The following is a 17,707-nucleotide window of genomic DNA, read 5'->3' on the forward strand; positions in this document are numbered from 1 at the left end:
AGTGTAAAGGATCTAATAAACTAGCCAACAAAAAAAGGAATACTCACCTCATCCCTTTCCCCTGCTGTGCCTGTGCCAAAGGCTCCAGGGAGCAGCAGGTGTGATGTAACTGATGTCAGCACAGTTAGGCCTGTTTCACATCTGTGTCGGTAATCTGTTCAGGGAGCCCGCACATGGACCCCATAGATTACAAAAAAAGTACTTCACGATCTACTTTCATGTCTGCATGACTTGTGCGGAGACTGTGTGGAAAGCACTCAGACCCCAATATAGTCTATGGGGAACCGTGTGCTTTCACTGCACACCGCTTGCCAATGCATTCACTAGTCCGTTCAGGGGGTCCCCATGTGGACTCCCCAAATGGATTACCGATGCAGATGTGAACCAGGCCTTACAGGGGCTGAATGGTGAAGCTGGAGGCAGACGACTCCCTGCTTGACTACTGTATTCAATTCATCTGACACAAATAAGTTGAAGACAAGACATACTGCCCACCTGAATCCAGTTAGGAGGTATGGTATTGATGCTTTTCGCATCCCGTGTACAATGCTAGTATTATATACACAGAGACAGGTTTAGTGTTGCTAGCTATACATACACACACACACACACACACAACATATCTCCCAACCTTTAGAAGACTCAAAGAGAGACACAATCTGGCGAATTTACACATACGATAACCCTCTAACCCCACCCATTCGCCCTTTGGCTCCATGCAATACCACCCTTTCTGTCCTACACACAGAATAACGCCATTTTAATTACCTCAACTGGGTGTCATGTCCCCTTAGTGCCCACACAGTATGCTCCCTCATTGCGGTCCCTTGAACATTATATTCCTTCATTTCAGCTCCCACACTGTAATTACCCTAATTGAGGCCGGCACACTAAAATCCCCTTTATAGCATCTCACACACTGTAATAGTCCCCAAAGTAAAATTCATAACAGGAAAAAAAAACGTTGTATATAGTAACTTCACTATCACCCCTACCTGCATTCAAAATGCCAGCAAGAGAAACTGGCTGAACATGGAAGCAGAGAATGAATGCTACCTGCCTTACTCTTGTACTAAACTCCATCTGAGTCTAGAAAAGATACCTCCCACTGCCAAAACAGTGATACAGCACCCAAAGTCTGCCCTGGTGAATCTGAGATGGTTGGGAGGTGAAAATAAATAAATAAATGAATATAATATATATATATATATATATATATATATATATATATATATATATTATACACACATACATATATAAACATATACAGACACACAACAATATTTAATCTGACTGTCCCAGTATATATATCTGTAAACTCTGCACTGGTATGTCCTGGCACTATTCACAGAGTGTGGTATATATGTTGTGTACACTCAACATTTCACCCTATCTACTGTATATAACTTTGAGATAATATATATATATATATATATATATATATATATATACACACACACACACACACACACACTGCACCATGCGTATACTACAAGTATACAAAAACAGATATTTTATTATATATATTGGATTTGATTAGGGGTACCCCCGAGATGTAACTTTTTTTGTGGCCCCAGAAACGCCAAATCCACAACTATTTATATGGAAGTACACTATAGTATTAAAAAAAAAGAAAAAACATTCCCCTATTTAAAAAAAAATAAACAATTTCAATAAAGTAATTTGAAAAAAAAAAGACACAAATTAATAGTTTTACAAAAAACCCACAAACTTTCTCAATTTCAAAACATTAAATAATATATACGCTTGATATTGCCATATTACGGGGTTAATTGTCCCTTGAAGTCTCAGAAAAGTTGGACTGTTTGCTGTTCCAATTTCATGATAGTGACACACAGCACATACAGTATCTGTGCCTTGTGTTTGCAGTGCCTACATTTTAGTGAGGAGGTAAATGCCAGGCATTGTGCACTGGGCAGCAGAAGCCGTCTGATTTATAAGGATAATAATAAAAATCCCATTAGGCTCTCATTCAGAAAAGGGAGCGCGGGAGAGAGGGGGCCATTTATGTCACTGGAGGCGGCATTGACGCAGACATGTCTGACGTCAATACAGGCTGCAGAGAAGCGCAGGGGGAGGGGAGGGGGAGAGGAGCTTCAGACGCTGCTCCTGTATGTGAAAAGCCTAGCACTGTGGAAAAATGTTATCACAAAGAATGGCACCTAAAACATAGAAAAAAAAATAACATTATGCATCTATATTTGTATATACTCAGACACTAATTCCTAGATATATCTGGCACTAGCTCCACATGATACAGTGACGTCTATGGAGAAGAGCTCATGACCTGGAGTTTCCTTTGGACACTAATCACAATGGCTTGTTCAGACTGCTTGCGTCTGTTTTCTATTAACACTTCAGTGAATGACAGCAGCATTCCTATAGCGATGGAGCTGCTGATGTCATTGCCTCCTGTTGGATTTGAGATTTGCCCAAACTTCAGCTTCTTGTACAAACTCTTAACTTCACAAAGACGCCAGGCACTTACCAGGAAAACACTATCAGTACAGGACTTTGTGCCATTGCTGATGCTGCACTACCCTGCTATTCTGTTCCTGGAAGGAATGAGTATTTCCATATACACAGATGGACACCGTGAGGACAAAAGTATAGAGCAAATACTGAGGTAGCCAGAAGCAGTGTTGGAACGGGATGTATAGGGCCCACCAGTGGAATTGTTTTAGGGGCACACTAACAGGACCCCTGCAGATCAGCTGTACAGACATAGTACAGCTACAGGCAATAATGCCATGCTGCTCATCTGCCATAAAATGTGCACCACTATACTACCTAAACCCACCTCTACAATATTTATGGCAAGCGAGCAGCATGGTTTCTGGAATTGTTAACATTCCCATGGCCCATACAACTATAGTATCCACAACTGCAGTTATCAAGAATATGGTGAGAGTAGTGCTGTGCCCAACAATACTGGGAGCTGATTGTTCTATTGTTCTGGTAAACATCTGATCTGCGGTGTCCTAACAGTCTAAGGCTTAGTTCACACATAAATTACGTATGGCTTATTTTGGAAGCGTTTTTTTGGACCTTGCCCCGCTTTTGTGGAGCATTTTTTTGTAAAAATCGCTTCCAAAAGGTTTCAGGCGGTTTTCCATCCTTAAAGAGAACGAGCTGCAAAAAAGCGTCATTTTGTTTACCACGCTTTTTTTTTTGTAGAAACCGCACGTTTTGCGCTTCCCTTTCACTTCTATTGCTTTCTTCAGGCGAAACGCCTGAACAAAGGTCATGTCAGCTAGCAGTCTACATAGACTAACATTGTATGGAGGAGGATTATGACATGGATTCCGCTGTCAAAATCCTCCTCCATATCCCCGTGTGAACTAGCCCTAAGAGATCAGTGGGGGTCTAACACCCAGAGCACCTGCTGATCAACTGTTTCAAGGGACTGCTGTGCTTTTGCGAGCGCCTTTACCCCTTTGCTATTTACATCGCACAGATATGTTTTATAATGACCATGCCTTGTTATTACAACCTGTATGGCTGCTATAAAATAGAAGGGGTGTGATGTAAATATTGTAGTGTGTGGGGCCAATTCATTATGCTCCATAGTGGCCCCCACATACTACAATATGAATATTCTTAAGGTTCAGCTCTCTGATAACTAGCAAACACTTATACTCACCATACCTCACCTCTCTTGGGCATCCTCACTCCATCCTGCTGTCTTCAGCATCATTTTCCATCTGCGACTGAGGTCACGCACTCCAGACGTCACTGCTTGGGCCTTTGATTGGGTCTCAGTAGTCATTACTCTGGTGCACCCACGTGACTGATGGGGCCCAATCTCAGACCCCAGCAGTGACATCTGGGATGTGTGACCTCAGTTGCAGGCTGGAAGTGACCTGAAGATGATGTTCGGAGCTGTCGGAGTCCCAGGAGAGGTGAGTAAATGTATTTTAATCTCCTCCCCTGGGCCGGCTACTATTGGAAAGGACCCGGCATGTACAGACATTAACAATATGTATAGCAGTTGGGGAGCCAGGCTTTCACAGATCTCTATCACAGTGCTGCAGGGCCCCAGCCATCTCCAACAGGCCCTGTACCACTCCGGTAACGGACTGTGCATGTGTCCCATTTAAAGCCAGAAGAAACCATCCGAAGAATATGTTGCGGAGAGGGCGTTCCAGAGGAAGAAGAGGCCGTCACTGGAGAGTTTTCTCGCAGCACTGGGGACCGCCCCCAATGCTGTGAGAAAACTAATTTGCATACTATTCCTACGTGTTAGCGAGAAAAAATGCAGTTTAAATGAGTGAATCTCTTTAAATACTTCAGAACCAAATGTCTATGCAGGGTGAGGACCAGGACAGAACTGGATGTTAGTTTAATAGCCCTTACTGCACTCTCATTTTCAGACCATAATTGTCCCCCCATAAACTGAGAGCAAAAACTATGGATAATTCCAACAGTGTGAGATTTGTGTCTCCACAGACCAACCAACATATACATAGTTATGGCCACATTCAGACTAACATTTCTGGAGGGATGGTGAGGGCTATTTTACCAGTGTCAAGAAAAAGAGAAATGAGGGGCAACACATAGGGCTCGTTCCGCCTGAGGAAAGCAATAGAAGTGAATGGGAAGCGAAAAACGCATCGCTTTTTTTTTTTTTTTTTGCAAAAAACGCTCCAAAAGACGCAGCAAGGTCCAAAAACCGCTTCCTAATTAGAAAGCGTTTTTTTTTCCCGGACCAAAATAAGCCAGGTCGTTTTCACCTGTGAACTAGCCCATAATAGAACAAGACTGCAGTCCCTCTTACCCAAACAGACTTCGAATAAAAGAAGGAGGCTAAAGTATAGGCGCAAGTGGGCGACAAAAGGGACATTATTTAGGGGCAACATGGTGGCTCAGTGATTAGCACTGCAGCCTTGCAGTGCTGTAGTCCTGGGTTGGAATCCAATCAGGAAAAACATCTGCAAGGAGTTTGTATGTTCTCCCTGTGTTTGTGTGGATTTCCTCCCATTCTACAAAGACATACTGATAGGGGAAAAAAAATGTACATAGTGATCCCTATAAGGGGCTCACAATCTACATTTAAAAAAAAACAAAAAAACATTATTTAGGTATTGTGTCACTGCTGTGCTGCCCAACACTCCATAAAGCTGCTGGACACTTCGATATTAGATATTACATCTGAATTCCTAGTTTTACCTCCACTGCTCTGTATAGCCATGTCATTTATAGGATTAATAAATTGTATCATTATATGTGAACAATTCCCATACATTGCCAGATTTTTGCTGGCTAACCATACTAGCCATCAAAAGGTCTAGCTACCTTCATCTTCTTATCAGCCAATTTCTCAAAACGTGTCTTTATCCAGAGACAACAGATACAAATGTATCAGATACAGATGTACAATTTGTACAGTGCTGCGAAGTATGTTGGCGCTATATAAAATGTATTATTATTATTAATAATAAGAATAAATCTTATGTTCCCAAATTCATACCTTTTCATTTATGTCCACAGTGAAGTGCTATGATCTCAGCAGAGCTATGTCTATAGGTTGATGATAAAATTACCTCACCATTGCACAACATACAGTGCCTACAAGTAGTATTCAACCCCCTGCAGATTTAGCAGGTTTACACATTCGGAAGTAACTTGGCATTGTGACATTTGGACTGTAGATCAGCCTGGAAGTGTGAAATGCTCTGCAGCAAAAAAGAATGTTATTTCTTTGTTTAATTTTTTTTTAAATTGTGAAAAGTTTATTCAGAGGGTCATTTATTATTCAATCCCTCAAACCACCAGAATTCTGTTTGGTTCCCTTAAAGTATTAAGAAGTAGTTCAGGCACAAAGAACAATGAGCTTCACATGTTTGCATTAATTATCTCTTTTTCCAGCCTTTTCTGACTATTTAAGACCCTCCCCAAACTTGTGAACAGCACTCATACATGGTCAACATGGGAAAGACAAAGGAGCATTCCAAGGCCATCAGAGACAAGATGGTGGAGGGTCACAAGGCTGGCAAGGGGTACAACACCCTTTCCAAGGAGTTGGGCCTACCTGTCTCCACTGTTAGGAGCATCATCCAGGAAGTGGAAGGCTTATGGAACTACTGTTAGCCTTCCACGGCCTGGACAGCCTTTGAAAGTTTCCTCCCGTGCCGAGGCCAGGCTTGTCCGAAGAGTCAAGGCTAACCCAAGGACAACAAGGAAGGAGCTCCGGGAAGATCTCATGGCAGTGGGGACATTGGTTTTAAGTCAATACCATAAGTAACGTACTCCACCGCAATGGTCTCCATTCCAGACAAGCCCGTAAGGTACCTTTACTTTCAAAGCATCATGTCAAGGCTCGTCTACAGTTTGCTCATGATCACTTGGAGGACTCTGAGACAGACTGGTTCAAGGTTCTCTGGTCTGATGAGACCAAGATCGAGATCTTTGGTGCCAACCACACACGTGACGTTTGGAGACTGGATGGCACTGCATACGACCCCAAGAATACCATCCCTACAGTCAAGCATGGTGGTTGCAGCATCATGCTGTGGGGCTGCTTCTCAGCCAAGGGGCCTGGCCATCTGGTCCGCATCCATGGGAAGATGGATAGCACGGCCTACCTGGAGATTTTGGCCAAGAACCTCCGCTCCTCCATCAAGGATCTTAAGATGGGTTGTCATTTCATCTTCCAACAAGACAACGACCCAAAGCACACAGCCAAGAAAACCAAGGCCTGGTTCAAGAGGGAAAAAATCAAGGTGTTGCAGTGGCCTAGTCAGTCTCCTGACCATAACCCAATTGAAAACTTGTGGAAGGAGCTCAAGATTAAAGTCCACATGAGACACCCAAAGAACCTAGATAACTTGGAGAAGATCTGCATGGAGGAGTGGGCCAAGATAACTCCAGAGACCTGTGCCGGCCTGATCAGGTCTTATAAAAGACGATTATTAGCTGTAATTGCAAACAAGGGTTATTCCACAAAATATTAAACCTAGGGGTTGAATAATAATTGACCCACACTTTTATGTTTAAAATTTATTCAAATTTAACTGAGCAACATAACTTTTTGGTTTGTAAGATTTATGCATCTGTTAATAAATCCTGCTCTTGTTTGAAGTTTGAAGGCTCTAACTTATTTGCATCTTATCAAACCTGCTAAATCTGCAGGGGGTTGAATACTACTTGTAGGCACTGTATATGAGCAGCGGAATTTGGGCTGGGCAATTAATTGAAAAATAACCGAACCTGGATAACTAATGTTATTTTGTGTACGTCATCATTTTGAATCAGTTAGTACAATATTTGGAAAGTTCCAACTGGAGTTTCAATCGGACCAAACACATCTGAACTGAAACTGCTATTATTATACTCTGAGGTCCCTTCAGTCATCAGAAGAAAACAGTGTTACTCACCTCTACTGGGCTCCAGCATGTTTCCGTTTTCTTCTGACTTACATTCAGGACTTCTGAGGCCTGTCATTGGGTTCCAGCGCTTAAGTGGTGTTGTCAACGCTTGCCTTTATGCTTCACAACACCATGTGATCACTGAGCCCCAATAACAGGCCTCAGAAATCCCTGACATCAATCAGAACGCCCAAAGAGAACAGGGAGTCACACCACAACATGGAGAGGTGAGTAGCACATTTTTGATGTTTGATCCACTCACCTGGGCCTCTGCTTATTATTCTCTGAGGATTGAAGAGAACCACCTTGTTCGCCCAACACATGTTCAAAAGCGGCATGGTTTTAGAAGGAGCGTAGCCTAAATAATTGCCATTAAAGGGGTATTCCCACATCGCATACTCACCAGTCTTCGCTGCTGTAAAATCTTCTTTCTTCCTGCTTTGTTGCGTCATTGGTGGGCGGGGTTACACATGCAAAGCCAGCGGTGAGATGACGTCGCTTCTATGCCGATGGCCCCCCCCATCCCCATCCGGAACAGCAGCATCGCTCCTGCCGCTATTGGCTTCTTGCAGGGCAGGAGCGTAGCGATGTCGCAGGCCCCGGCACCTGTGCTGGCGTGTAACCCAGCGGATGCCAGGTCTGTATTGGCGGTCCCTTCCCCCCAAAGTGTAAACTACCCCCCCTCCCGGCTCGCTCCTCCCTCCCCCCTGGCAGCAGGCAGATGTATCACTTGACTTTTGACCAGATAAGTCAAGGGATGTGTCAACAATGAATTGAATAAAGTAAGCTAGTGGACAAACAAAGCAGTTTTGCTGAAGCAATGTATTTAGGAAAAGTCTTACATCCACATTAACAAGCAGTATAGATAGGATCCTTGTGATGGGACAACCCCTTTAATTGTAATCAAGATAAGATGCTGATTATTAGCTGCAATTATTTATTACTATCGGTCATGGAGTGAGCTCCTCTCCAGGCACATCTATCATTCCTCACCCCTGTGCCATGACATTAGATGTTATATTATATGGGGCACAGTGATTGGGGCCATTGCAGGTACTGCAGCAGTGCACATACAGAGAATAAGCAGCATAGACCCTCATGTTCACATTACCGATCGCTGCCCTTTCTCCAAACAGCTGATTTGCAGGGGTCCGACTATCAGACTAATCGTAAATGTAATATTGATTGTCTGTCTTAAGCATGTGAAGTTGGATAACTCATAACACAGAGGAACATCAATTTATATAGGAGGGACAGGGAACACAGTGAGAGACTCCAACAAGGGGCGTGGTTTTATTAAAGGAGGCGTGTCTAACAATTTCACAACATGCTACATGCACTATCCCTCCTTCTTCTCACTCATCTGGGAATTTGTGCTTCACTCCATCTATTGTAGCAGGAGCTTTCCCTGCTGTAGACCTTAGAAGGATGGAGGGGGTGAATGTATATGAGGGATGGAGGGGATGAATGTATATAAGGGATGGAGGGGGGTGAATGTGTACTGTCTGAGGGATGGGGGGGGGAAGGAATACCTCCCCGGTGGCTGAACTGCAGGCTCCTGTGTGTCATGCTTTATTGACTGAGCCCACAGCTGTGATGGGAGGGGGAGTGCAGGGAAAGCAGTGTGTTCTTTGCTAGGGGGAAAGTGGGGTAACACAAGTGCGCATCACATCACATCTTCCAAAAGTGTGGTGAGCTATTGCCTGCCCACCTGCAGGACGAGCCATGGTACCTGCATACGCCGGGGAAGGAGTCCTTGGAGGCGGCAGCACACGGAGAGCCTGGAACTATCCAAGGAAGATAGAGGTAAGGTTACCTGAAGCTATACACCCAGATAGCCCCAAGGAGCACGTGATGTCTCCAGCCAATGAGGGCTAAGCTCCTACAGGAGGCTGTAACATGTCCCTTAAAGGGGCAGAGCCCGACAATTAGAAGTCCGCAAGCCTATACAGCATGGGGCACTTATTGGAGGCAGCAGCAGCAGAGGCATCATTACCTCAGGTAACTGCCATAGGCTTGTGTGTGAGCTGAATGCAGCCTTCTAAATTCTGTCTTGTAGATATTTCTAGCATATAGTACAAACTAATATAATGTAACATATATGTTCATGGCATACAAGAAACTTATGTCAGAGCTCTCCCCCCTCACAGAACTGGAAGGAGTCTCAGTGACAAGTTGATGTCTTCCAGGCTGTCCGTGGAGATGAGAAATGCTGAGTCCAGGTGCACAGTTGGACCCTTGTGTGGAATGGGCAGCATGGCACAGTCTTCTCTACCTCAGACTTACCTTCAGCTGTACAGTTATGGTGAGCAATCCATTACCAGGAACTTGGAAGACCAGGTTTTGCTGATAGTATTGAAGCTGTTCTCCAGTCTGGCAGTAAAGAATGCCAGTGTTGGTAGTGTCTATGCCCATGGCTTCACTTCCATTCACTCCACCAGCAGCTGGAAAACAGGAGAGAAAAAGAATAGAGAATTGAATTGATGGAATTGTGATTTGCAGAATTTCTCCTCATAGTCCCTGCCTCCTGCTTGCTCTCCAGCCACTCCAAAGTCTCTCTCTCCCCATAGCAAAGCGTCTTCTTTTCATCTCACCCAACCACTCCATCAATCCATCATCCCTGAAGCACCACAATCTCAAGATCACCCTGCAGATGTCGAAGAAACGCAAAGCAACTGACAGTGAGTGTACAATCTCCCCAACAGAGCTGGACACAGCAGAGCCAGGTAAAGGATGCTATTCTCTCTCTTTCTGCCGGTATCTTTCAGGGTAGCCTATGGGTAACCCACAGCACATTCTTAGTTATATTGTGTACTTACAATAAACTGGTGAAATCCCCCAATTGTATAGGGGAAGACTCAAGTGGGTGGAATGGGGGGGGGGGCCTTCTAATGATCTTAAGAACTAACAAGTTTCAAAAAGATCAGCAATGTTGGGATCTGCCACTCCGTGCTTTACATGGTCACTTCTGTTTTATTTAGGAGTTAACTGATTTATTTGGTGTTTTTTCTGTGCTTTTGTGTCTTTATTTGGTGTGTTTAGCCTTTTGCTTATTTGTAGGCCTAAAAGATGTTCACAGGAGACATAGTAATGAGAATATGGTGACGGTCTTTGTGAATACTGGCAATGATATTGCATGGGTACTTTTTGGCATATTTATGGCTAATGAATAAATAACATTTCACTCTATATGTTCGATAGTGAAGAATATTCATTTATTAGCAAATACAATAAAATACATATTTACTAATACAGTGTAAATTTGTATTTCAGTACATAAGGTGATACAATATTTTAGCTAATAAGCAGTAATGTAAATAGGAAAAGAAATCTATTTGAATATAATATTCAGATATATTGCCTACCTATCGTGTGTTCCTCTGCAATACACCTCCAGTTTATAATGCAGATGATGTCAGTCATTACTCTGTATGACTCTGTTCTAACCTCTAGTCTGCTATGATAAGGTACTATAAGACGCTATAGCATTCTACTTGGTATAGGTAATGCCTCAATAACAGTGAGGTATGTGTTACGGTTTTCTTTTTTTACACTGATAAAATGACTGATATGCATAGACGTTCTATTTTTTCAAAATGGAGTCAATGTATGATTCGATAAGATAAACCTAGATAAAACAATCATTTTATGCCAGGCTGAATTTATTGGACAAAACGCATGAAGTACAATTGATAGTGTGAAGTATAATAGAAATGACACCAAGCCTTGACTACTTCAGATAGCCCTAATCTAACTGTGAGACTTTTTATTCATTTAAAGAGACACTACCCTCATTTATGCTTGTGGTTTTTGTGCTGCATGAAAGACAGCAAATTGGACAGGGTAATATGTTTGTCTGGCAGTGTAGCCCACAGATGTTTAGACTGTTGTCAGTATATTTCAAAGATTATCTAATATAATGGTAAATCAAGCCACCCCTCAATTTGTGGGAGTGTAAAGGTGAGAAGTGAGTGAGATGGAAAATCTGTGAAGTAGCTAATTATTATTTATTTTTCTTTTATGTTTCTGACGGATGAACTCACAGCATATCAGTTGATGCAGATTTGCTATTGGCTAATCAACTGCAATGTACAATACATTGCGACACAATTGGTTTTTGTTGTCGATTTTGCTGCATTTATTATTCAAAGCCAGGAGTGGACTTGGCAGGGAAGAGTATAAGTGCTTCTTTTATACAGTATTTCATATTCCTTTAGAAGTCTCCCACACTTTGACACAAAACAAAAAATGCAACAAACCCCCCCCCCCCACACACACACGCACACTTTTGGGGTTTATTTTTACTTAATCCTGCCCTGTCTGGTTGGACACATCTCCTTCCTACAAATTTCAAGGGATACTTGGTAACTATGGTCTCTATCCTGTATTTAGCTAATTACCTTAAAGGGGTTGTCCGGGATAAAGTGATCTTTGTAATCTAAGCTACTGCACATGCCGCCACTCCGGCTCTATTGTGCAGGAGAGGAGGTGTTAGCCTCCCAGAACGAGTGAAGTCCCATTTCCAGAGGATCCTGCCCAGAAGACAGGTAAGTATGATGGGGTGGAGGTGAGGTTGAGTTAGTTAGGAAGGGCTAGTAGGAGGTGGTTTAGCTAGGGAAACAGGGAGGGGGTGTGAGTGAGAAAGGGGAGTGAGTGAGAGACAGAGGGAGGTGGTGTGAGTCAGCTCTGAGTGAAGTGAAAGGCATCATGATAGTTGAAGGAAAACAGCACAGGAAGCTACCCACGTAAACAAATACAGAAGAATCCAGGAGGTCCCAGAGGTAAAGGTATTTGGTTGCACTTGTTAACCTATTAATAGCACTAACAGACCTTTTTTGAAAAAAATATATTTTGTTTTGCCCTTTGTTTTTGCCCTTTAACTTTAGCTTTTTAGCATTACCTGTGTTTGACCTGAACTGACTTACCATGCTACAATAAGAAATAAACCTTACCTGTGTATTCCATGCAGTTAGATACATTTTCTTACTAATATATTTGCAGGTCCCCTGAAGTCCTGATGATTAACAGACCAAGTGAGGATGGTCTCAGTCATCTGCCTCCCCTGCTGATATTTTGACTCTTAGTCACATGACTGTGCTCTTTTCTATGTACATGCAGTGGAGGCGATGAACTCATAAAAAGTGAAAGCAGCAGTAGGGGAGGCTAAACACAGGGTTTTCTAGACCCACTGTGGTTTTCAAATCTAATTATCAGGATTTCAGGAGACCTCTCCTCTGCCTTTGACACTGTTGACCACTCCCTGTTGTTAAAAACACTCTCATCCCTTAGCATCTCAGACCTATCCCTTTCCTGGATCTCTTCATATGTTACCAACCGCACATTCAGAGTTTCCCACTCACATACCACCTCCTCGCCGCACCCTCTTTCTGTAGGCGTCTCCCAAGTCTTCATCCTAGGACCCCTCCTGTTCTCCATCTACATCCTCAGCCTGAGCTAACTCATAGAATCTCATGGTTTTCATTACCATTGCTATGCTGATGACACTCAAATACACTGCTTAAAAAATAAAGGGAACACTCAACATATCCTAGATCTGAATGAATGAAAAATTATCACTGAATACTTTGTTCTGTAGAAAGTTGAATGTAATGACAACAAAATCACACAAAACTCATCAATGGAAATCTAATTTATTAACCAATGGAGGCCTGGATTTGGAGTCACCCCCAAAATTAAAGTGGAAATACACACTACAGGCTGATCTAACTTTGATGTAATGTCCTTAAAACATGTCAAAATGAGGCTCAGTAGTGTGTGTGGCCTCCATGTGCCTGTATGACCTCCCTACAATGCCTGGGCATGCTCCTGATGAGGTTGCGGATAGTCTCCTGAGGGATCTCCTCCCAGATCTGGAATAAAGCATCTGCCAACTCCTGAACAGCCTGTAGTGCAATGTGACGTTGGTGAATGGAGCGAGAAATGACGTCCTAGAAGTGCTCAATCAGATTCAGGTCTGGGGAATGGGTGGGCCAGTCCATAGCTTCAATGCCTTCATCTTGCAAGAACTGCTGATACACTCCAGCCACATGAGGTCTGGTATTGTCCTGGATTAAGAGGAACCCAGGGCCAACCACACCAGCATATGGTCTCACAATGGGTCTGAGGATCTCATCTTGGTACCTAATGGCAGTCAGGCTACCTCTGGCGAGCACATGGAGGGCTGTGCAGCCCACCAAAGAAACATCACCCCACACCATTACTGACCCACTGCCAAACAGGCTATGCTGAAGGATGTTGCAGGCAGCAGATCACTCTCCACGGCGTCTCCAGTCACGTTTGTCACGTGCTCAGTGTGAACCTGCTTTCACCTGTGAAGAGCACAGGGCACCAGTGGTGAATTTGCCAAGCCTGGTGTTCTGTGGCAAATGCCAAGCGTCTTGTACTGTGTTGAGCTGTGAGCACAACCCCCATCTGTGGACGTCGGGCCCTCATACCATCCTCATGGAGTTTCTTTCTAACTGTTTGTGCAGACAAATTCACATTTGTGGCCTGCTGGAGGTCATTTTGCAGGGCTCTGCCATTGCTCCTTATGTTCCTCCTTGCACAAAGGCGGAGGTAGCGGTCCTGCTGCTAGGTTGTTGCCCTCCTATGGCTCCCTCCACATCTCCTGGTGTACTGGCCTGTCTCCTGGTAGTACCTCCAGCCTCTGGACACTACGTTGACAGACACAGCAAACCTTCTTGCCACAGCTTGCATTGATGTTTCAGCCTGGATGAGCTGTACTGCCTGAACCACTTGTGTGGGTTGTAGAGTCCATCTCATGCTACCACAAGTGTGAAAGCACAACCAACCTTCAAAAGTGACCAAAACATCAGCATTGGTACTGAGATGTTGTCTGTGGTCCCCACCTGCAGAATCACTCTTTTATTGAGTGTGCCTCGATAATTACCAATAATTTCCATCTGTTGTCTATTTGCACAACAGCATCTGAAATTGATTGTCAATTAGTGTTGCTTGGAGTTGTGTTGCTTAAGTGTTCCCTTTATTTTTTTGAGCAGTGTATATCTCTGTGAACCAGACAGTGCTTGTCTGTTGGCCAGAGTTCCAAAGTGTCTAGCGGTCGTAGCCTCCTTTCTCTCCTCCCACTTTTACAAACTCTGCATAGAGAAAACGGAGTTCATCATCTTCGCCCCACCTCGTATGGCCTCTCTACCTGACCCATCTATCAAAGTTAATGGAACCATGCTTACCCCTGTCCCATGGGTCCGTTGCCTTGGGATAACCCTGGACTGTGACCTATCGTTCAAGTCGAACATCCAAACCCTCAACACCACCTCCTACCGCCACCAACTCAAGGACATCCATCGAATCCGCTCCTTCCTCACCCCTGAAACTGCAAAGATGCTAGTCCATGCCCTCTTGGCCATGGCCTCCCAGCAAATACTCTCACCCTCCTCCTACAGTCAACCTTAAACTGCTGCTCGCTTAATACACCTCTCCCCCTGTTCTTCATCGGCCACTCCCCTCTGCTAATCCCTTCACTGGCTACCTGTTGCCCAGCGAATAGAGTTCAAGTTACTAACGCTGACATACAAAGCCATCCACAACCTTTCCCCTCCATATATCTCTGACCTAATCTCCCGCTACCTGCCGTCACGTAACCTCAGATCCTCCAAAGACCTCCTACTCCATTCTGCTCTTATCTGCCCGCCACACAACTGTCTCCAAGATTTCTCCCGTGCATCCTCCACAGTCTGGAAATCCTTACCAAGACACATAAGACTGAACTCCACAATCACAAGCTTCAAGAAGGCCCTGAAGACTCACCTATTCAGGAAGGCGTACAACCTCCAATAACACTATTACCAAACCACCATCTGAACAGTCTCTCCCCTCTCCTCCTGTCTTTATCCCTATTCTCTCATAGACTGTAAGCTGCCCGCCGGCAAGCCGTACCTTGTCCAGTTTCCCCGGGGTTTAGGATGGAAATCACGCGGTGGACAGTGGCGGTAGTGTGAACCCAGCCTTACACTTCTCTCCAGAGATGTATACACTGATACAGGGAGAATTTTCAGTCAGCCTATAAGTGTGGGTAAGAGCTGGAAGGCTCATTGTCTGGATTTATTCTGCTTTTTAATCAGAAATTGTACTCCAAATTATGTAAAATAATATATCACATATATCACAGAGCTTAGCTTCACTCCCTCTGTCATATTGTTCTCTCAGTAGAAATCACCTGATAGGGCCACTTTAAGATAGCTTTATCATTTCACCATTTTGTAATATACATTTATTTGCAATTTTGGTGTCTTTTATAACCATGCATACAAAAATTTTTTTTTTTTTTTTTTAAATGGTACAGCCCACGCATTTGTCCAACCTTTTTTGTGTGGTGTGCCAATTTTGAAAAAAAAGCAAAGATGACGTATTCAGTGTGCCATGCAATAATTGTAAGGATGTCGATCTCCTACATGAAAGTCATATAATGTAAACCATAGCTGCAACCAATAAGTTGTTTAAACATACTTTTTCAGTGTGATTCTTGTCCTTGACTTTTTAGCAAAGATGATTCTCCTATTGGCGGATACTATGCTTACATAGGCTAGTATTTTTGCTGAAGATATCCAAACAAATCTGTATAACTAAAGATACAATGTATAAATAGAGGGATGTGTCTTGGAGACGGGACAGAGGCATTGAAGAAGCATTTGTAAAGGCACAAATAACCAAAACAAAAACCTTCTCGGCTGAGAACTAACTTAAACATAAGGAACTTTTCCCTGACTATACAGGAGACTGGCTACCAGACTCCCACCTTGGCAACAACAATTGGTGGCACAGTACCTGCTCTATAGATTTGGTCTGGACAGGTCAGCTCTGTCAGTGTGGTGCCACACTCCCCAGTCTTCACACACAGACTATTATCAGGCCTTGATTAGTCAGCTGACCTCCCTGGTGTGGGCCTTTACCAAACACCCTTTAGCTGCCTGGCTGGGACATACCTGTCTTCCCAGACCACACCCTTCACTGTCTCACACCATGCTGGAAGATATTTTCTAATAAAGTAACCTTTTTATGGATGGTGAGTGTCGCCTTTTATTTCTTTTATTGTGATAATAAATACAATATCGCTGTAATTGTAATGATCCACTCAACACGTGGCCATGTCATTTTTAATGCAGAGTGAAAATTATAAAAGCACAAAAAATGACATAAGTTTTTTTCCACACAGACCCTCCAAAATCTTTTATAAGCACCTCAAAATGGTACCAACTAAAAGTAAAACTCATCTCAAAATGACAGAAAAATAAAGAAGTTATGAATTTTGGAAAATGGAGATGGACGATATGAAAAAAAGTCCCTGAGCTTCATCAGGATCTAGGGCAAACTCAGGGATAGTGGGGCAGCTGTAAAACAGCAACAAAAAGGTCACACCCTGTTACCCATTCCTGGTACCTTTTTCCTCCCAAACCAGAGCTCACCACATTGGAAGCTAAGAGGCTACATGACCACTGAGACCAATCAGTGGCCACAGAGGTCACTGAGACCAAGGTTTGGTTTCTAGCTAAGGAGTCACAGTTGACAGTTAAGGAGACCAGGACTGGACAACGGAGTTCAGGAGAGAGGTATGTCTTTTTCATGTTAACCAACCATGGCTGCCCCCACATTTACCTCAAATCCTAGGCAACCCCTTTAACGACCAAACTACCCTGCATCCTTAAAGGATTAATACTACTCTTAGTGTATGGCATTCTATATTTTGACTATTGTGGAGCAGGTAGCTCGGTAGAAGCAGTGGTGCGGACCCAAACAGTGAAGACAGGGACACAAAATATGGAGCAAACTTGTTTATTTACAAAAAACAGGAAAATAAATAAACCTTCACTTCAGGCACAAAATGAGCAAAACAAAATACAGCCTTAACTTCAGGCAAAAACAAAATAAAAACCTGCTCATCTGAGCAACTAACTAAACAGTAATGTTAACCTAACTATACGTGTGGCTTACTAACAGCCACACGAACAAAACAAGCACAACTTTGTCTCACTGGACTTAGGGTTACAGGACAGAACCACATACCTCCTTTCACACCATGGATCTACACTGGAGTGCAAAATCTGCAGCCTTTTTCTGGCCCATTAATGAGCCAAGGACTCCCACCTGGAGCTGAGGCCTACTCAAGACCCACTCTGGACCACACATAAATTAAAAACCAGGGGGAGATATAGCAAGATTCCAGCACCCTGCCTGTCACCTTCTCACACTATTCTAGATGGCGAAAACCCCTTTAACTGTCAGGCCCAGTCCACATCTGTGTACAGTATTCCGTTCAGGAAGTCCAGCTTTTAACCAGCTTT

The 17,707-nt window shown here is 43.5% G+C and overlaps 1 protein-coding gene across 1 annotated transcript in view; it reads left to right on the forward strand.

Moving 5' to 3' along the window:
- The first annotated feature begins 9,903 nt into the window (after positions 1–9,903).
- Positions 9,904–17,707, forward strand: part of PDE10A (phosphodiesterase 10A) — a 300,316-nt gene continuing 292,512 nt past the window's right edge. Inside the window, exon 1 of the mRNA XM_075267819.1 lies at positions 9,904–10,114. Coding sequence (XP_075123920.1) covers positions 10,042–10,114 — 73 coding nt within the window. The 5' untranslated portion in view covers positions 9,904–10,041. The remainder of the gene's footprint in view (positions 10,115–17,707) is intronic.

This window comes from Leptodactylus fuscus, chromosome 3, assembly GCF_031893055.1.
Source record: "Leptodactylus fuscus isolate aLepFus1 chromosome 3, aLepFus1.hap2, whole genome shotgun sequence".
NCBI lineage: Eukaryota > Metazoa > Chordata > Amphibia > Anura > Leptodactylidae > Leptodactylus > Leptodactylus fuscus.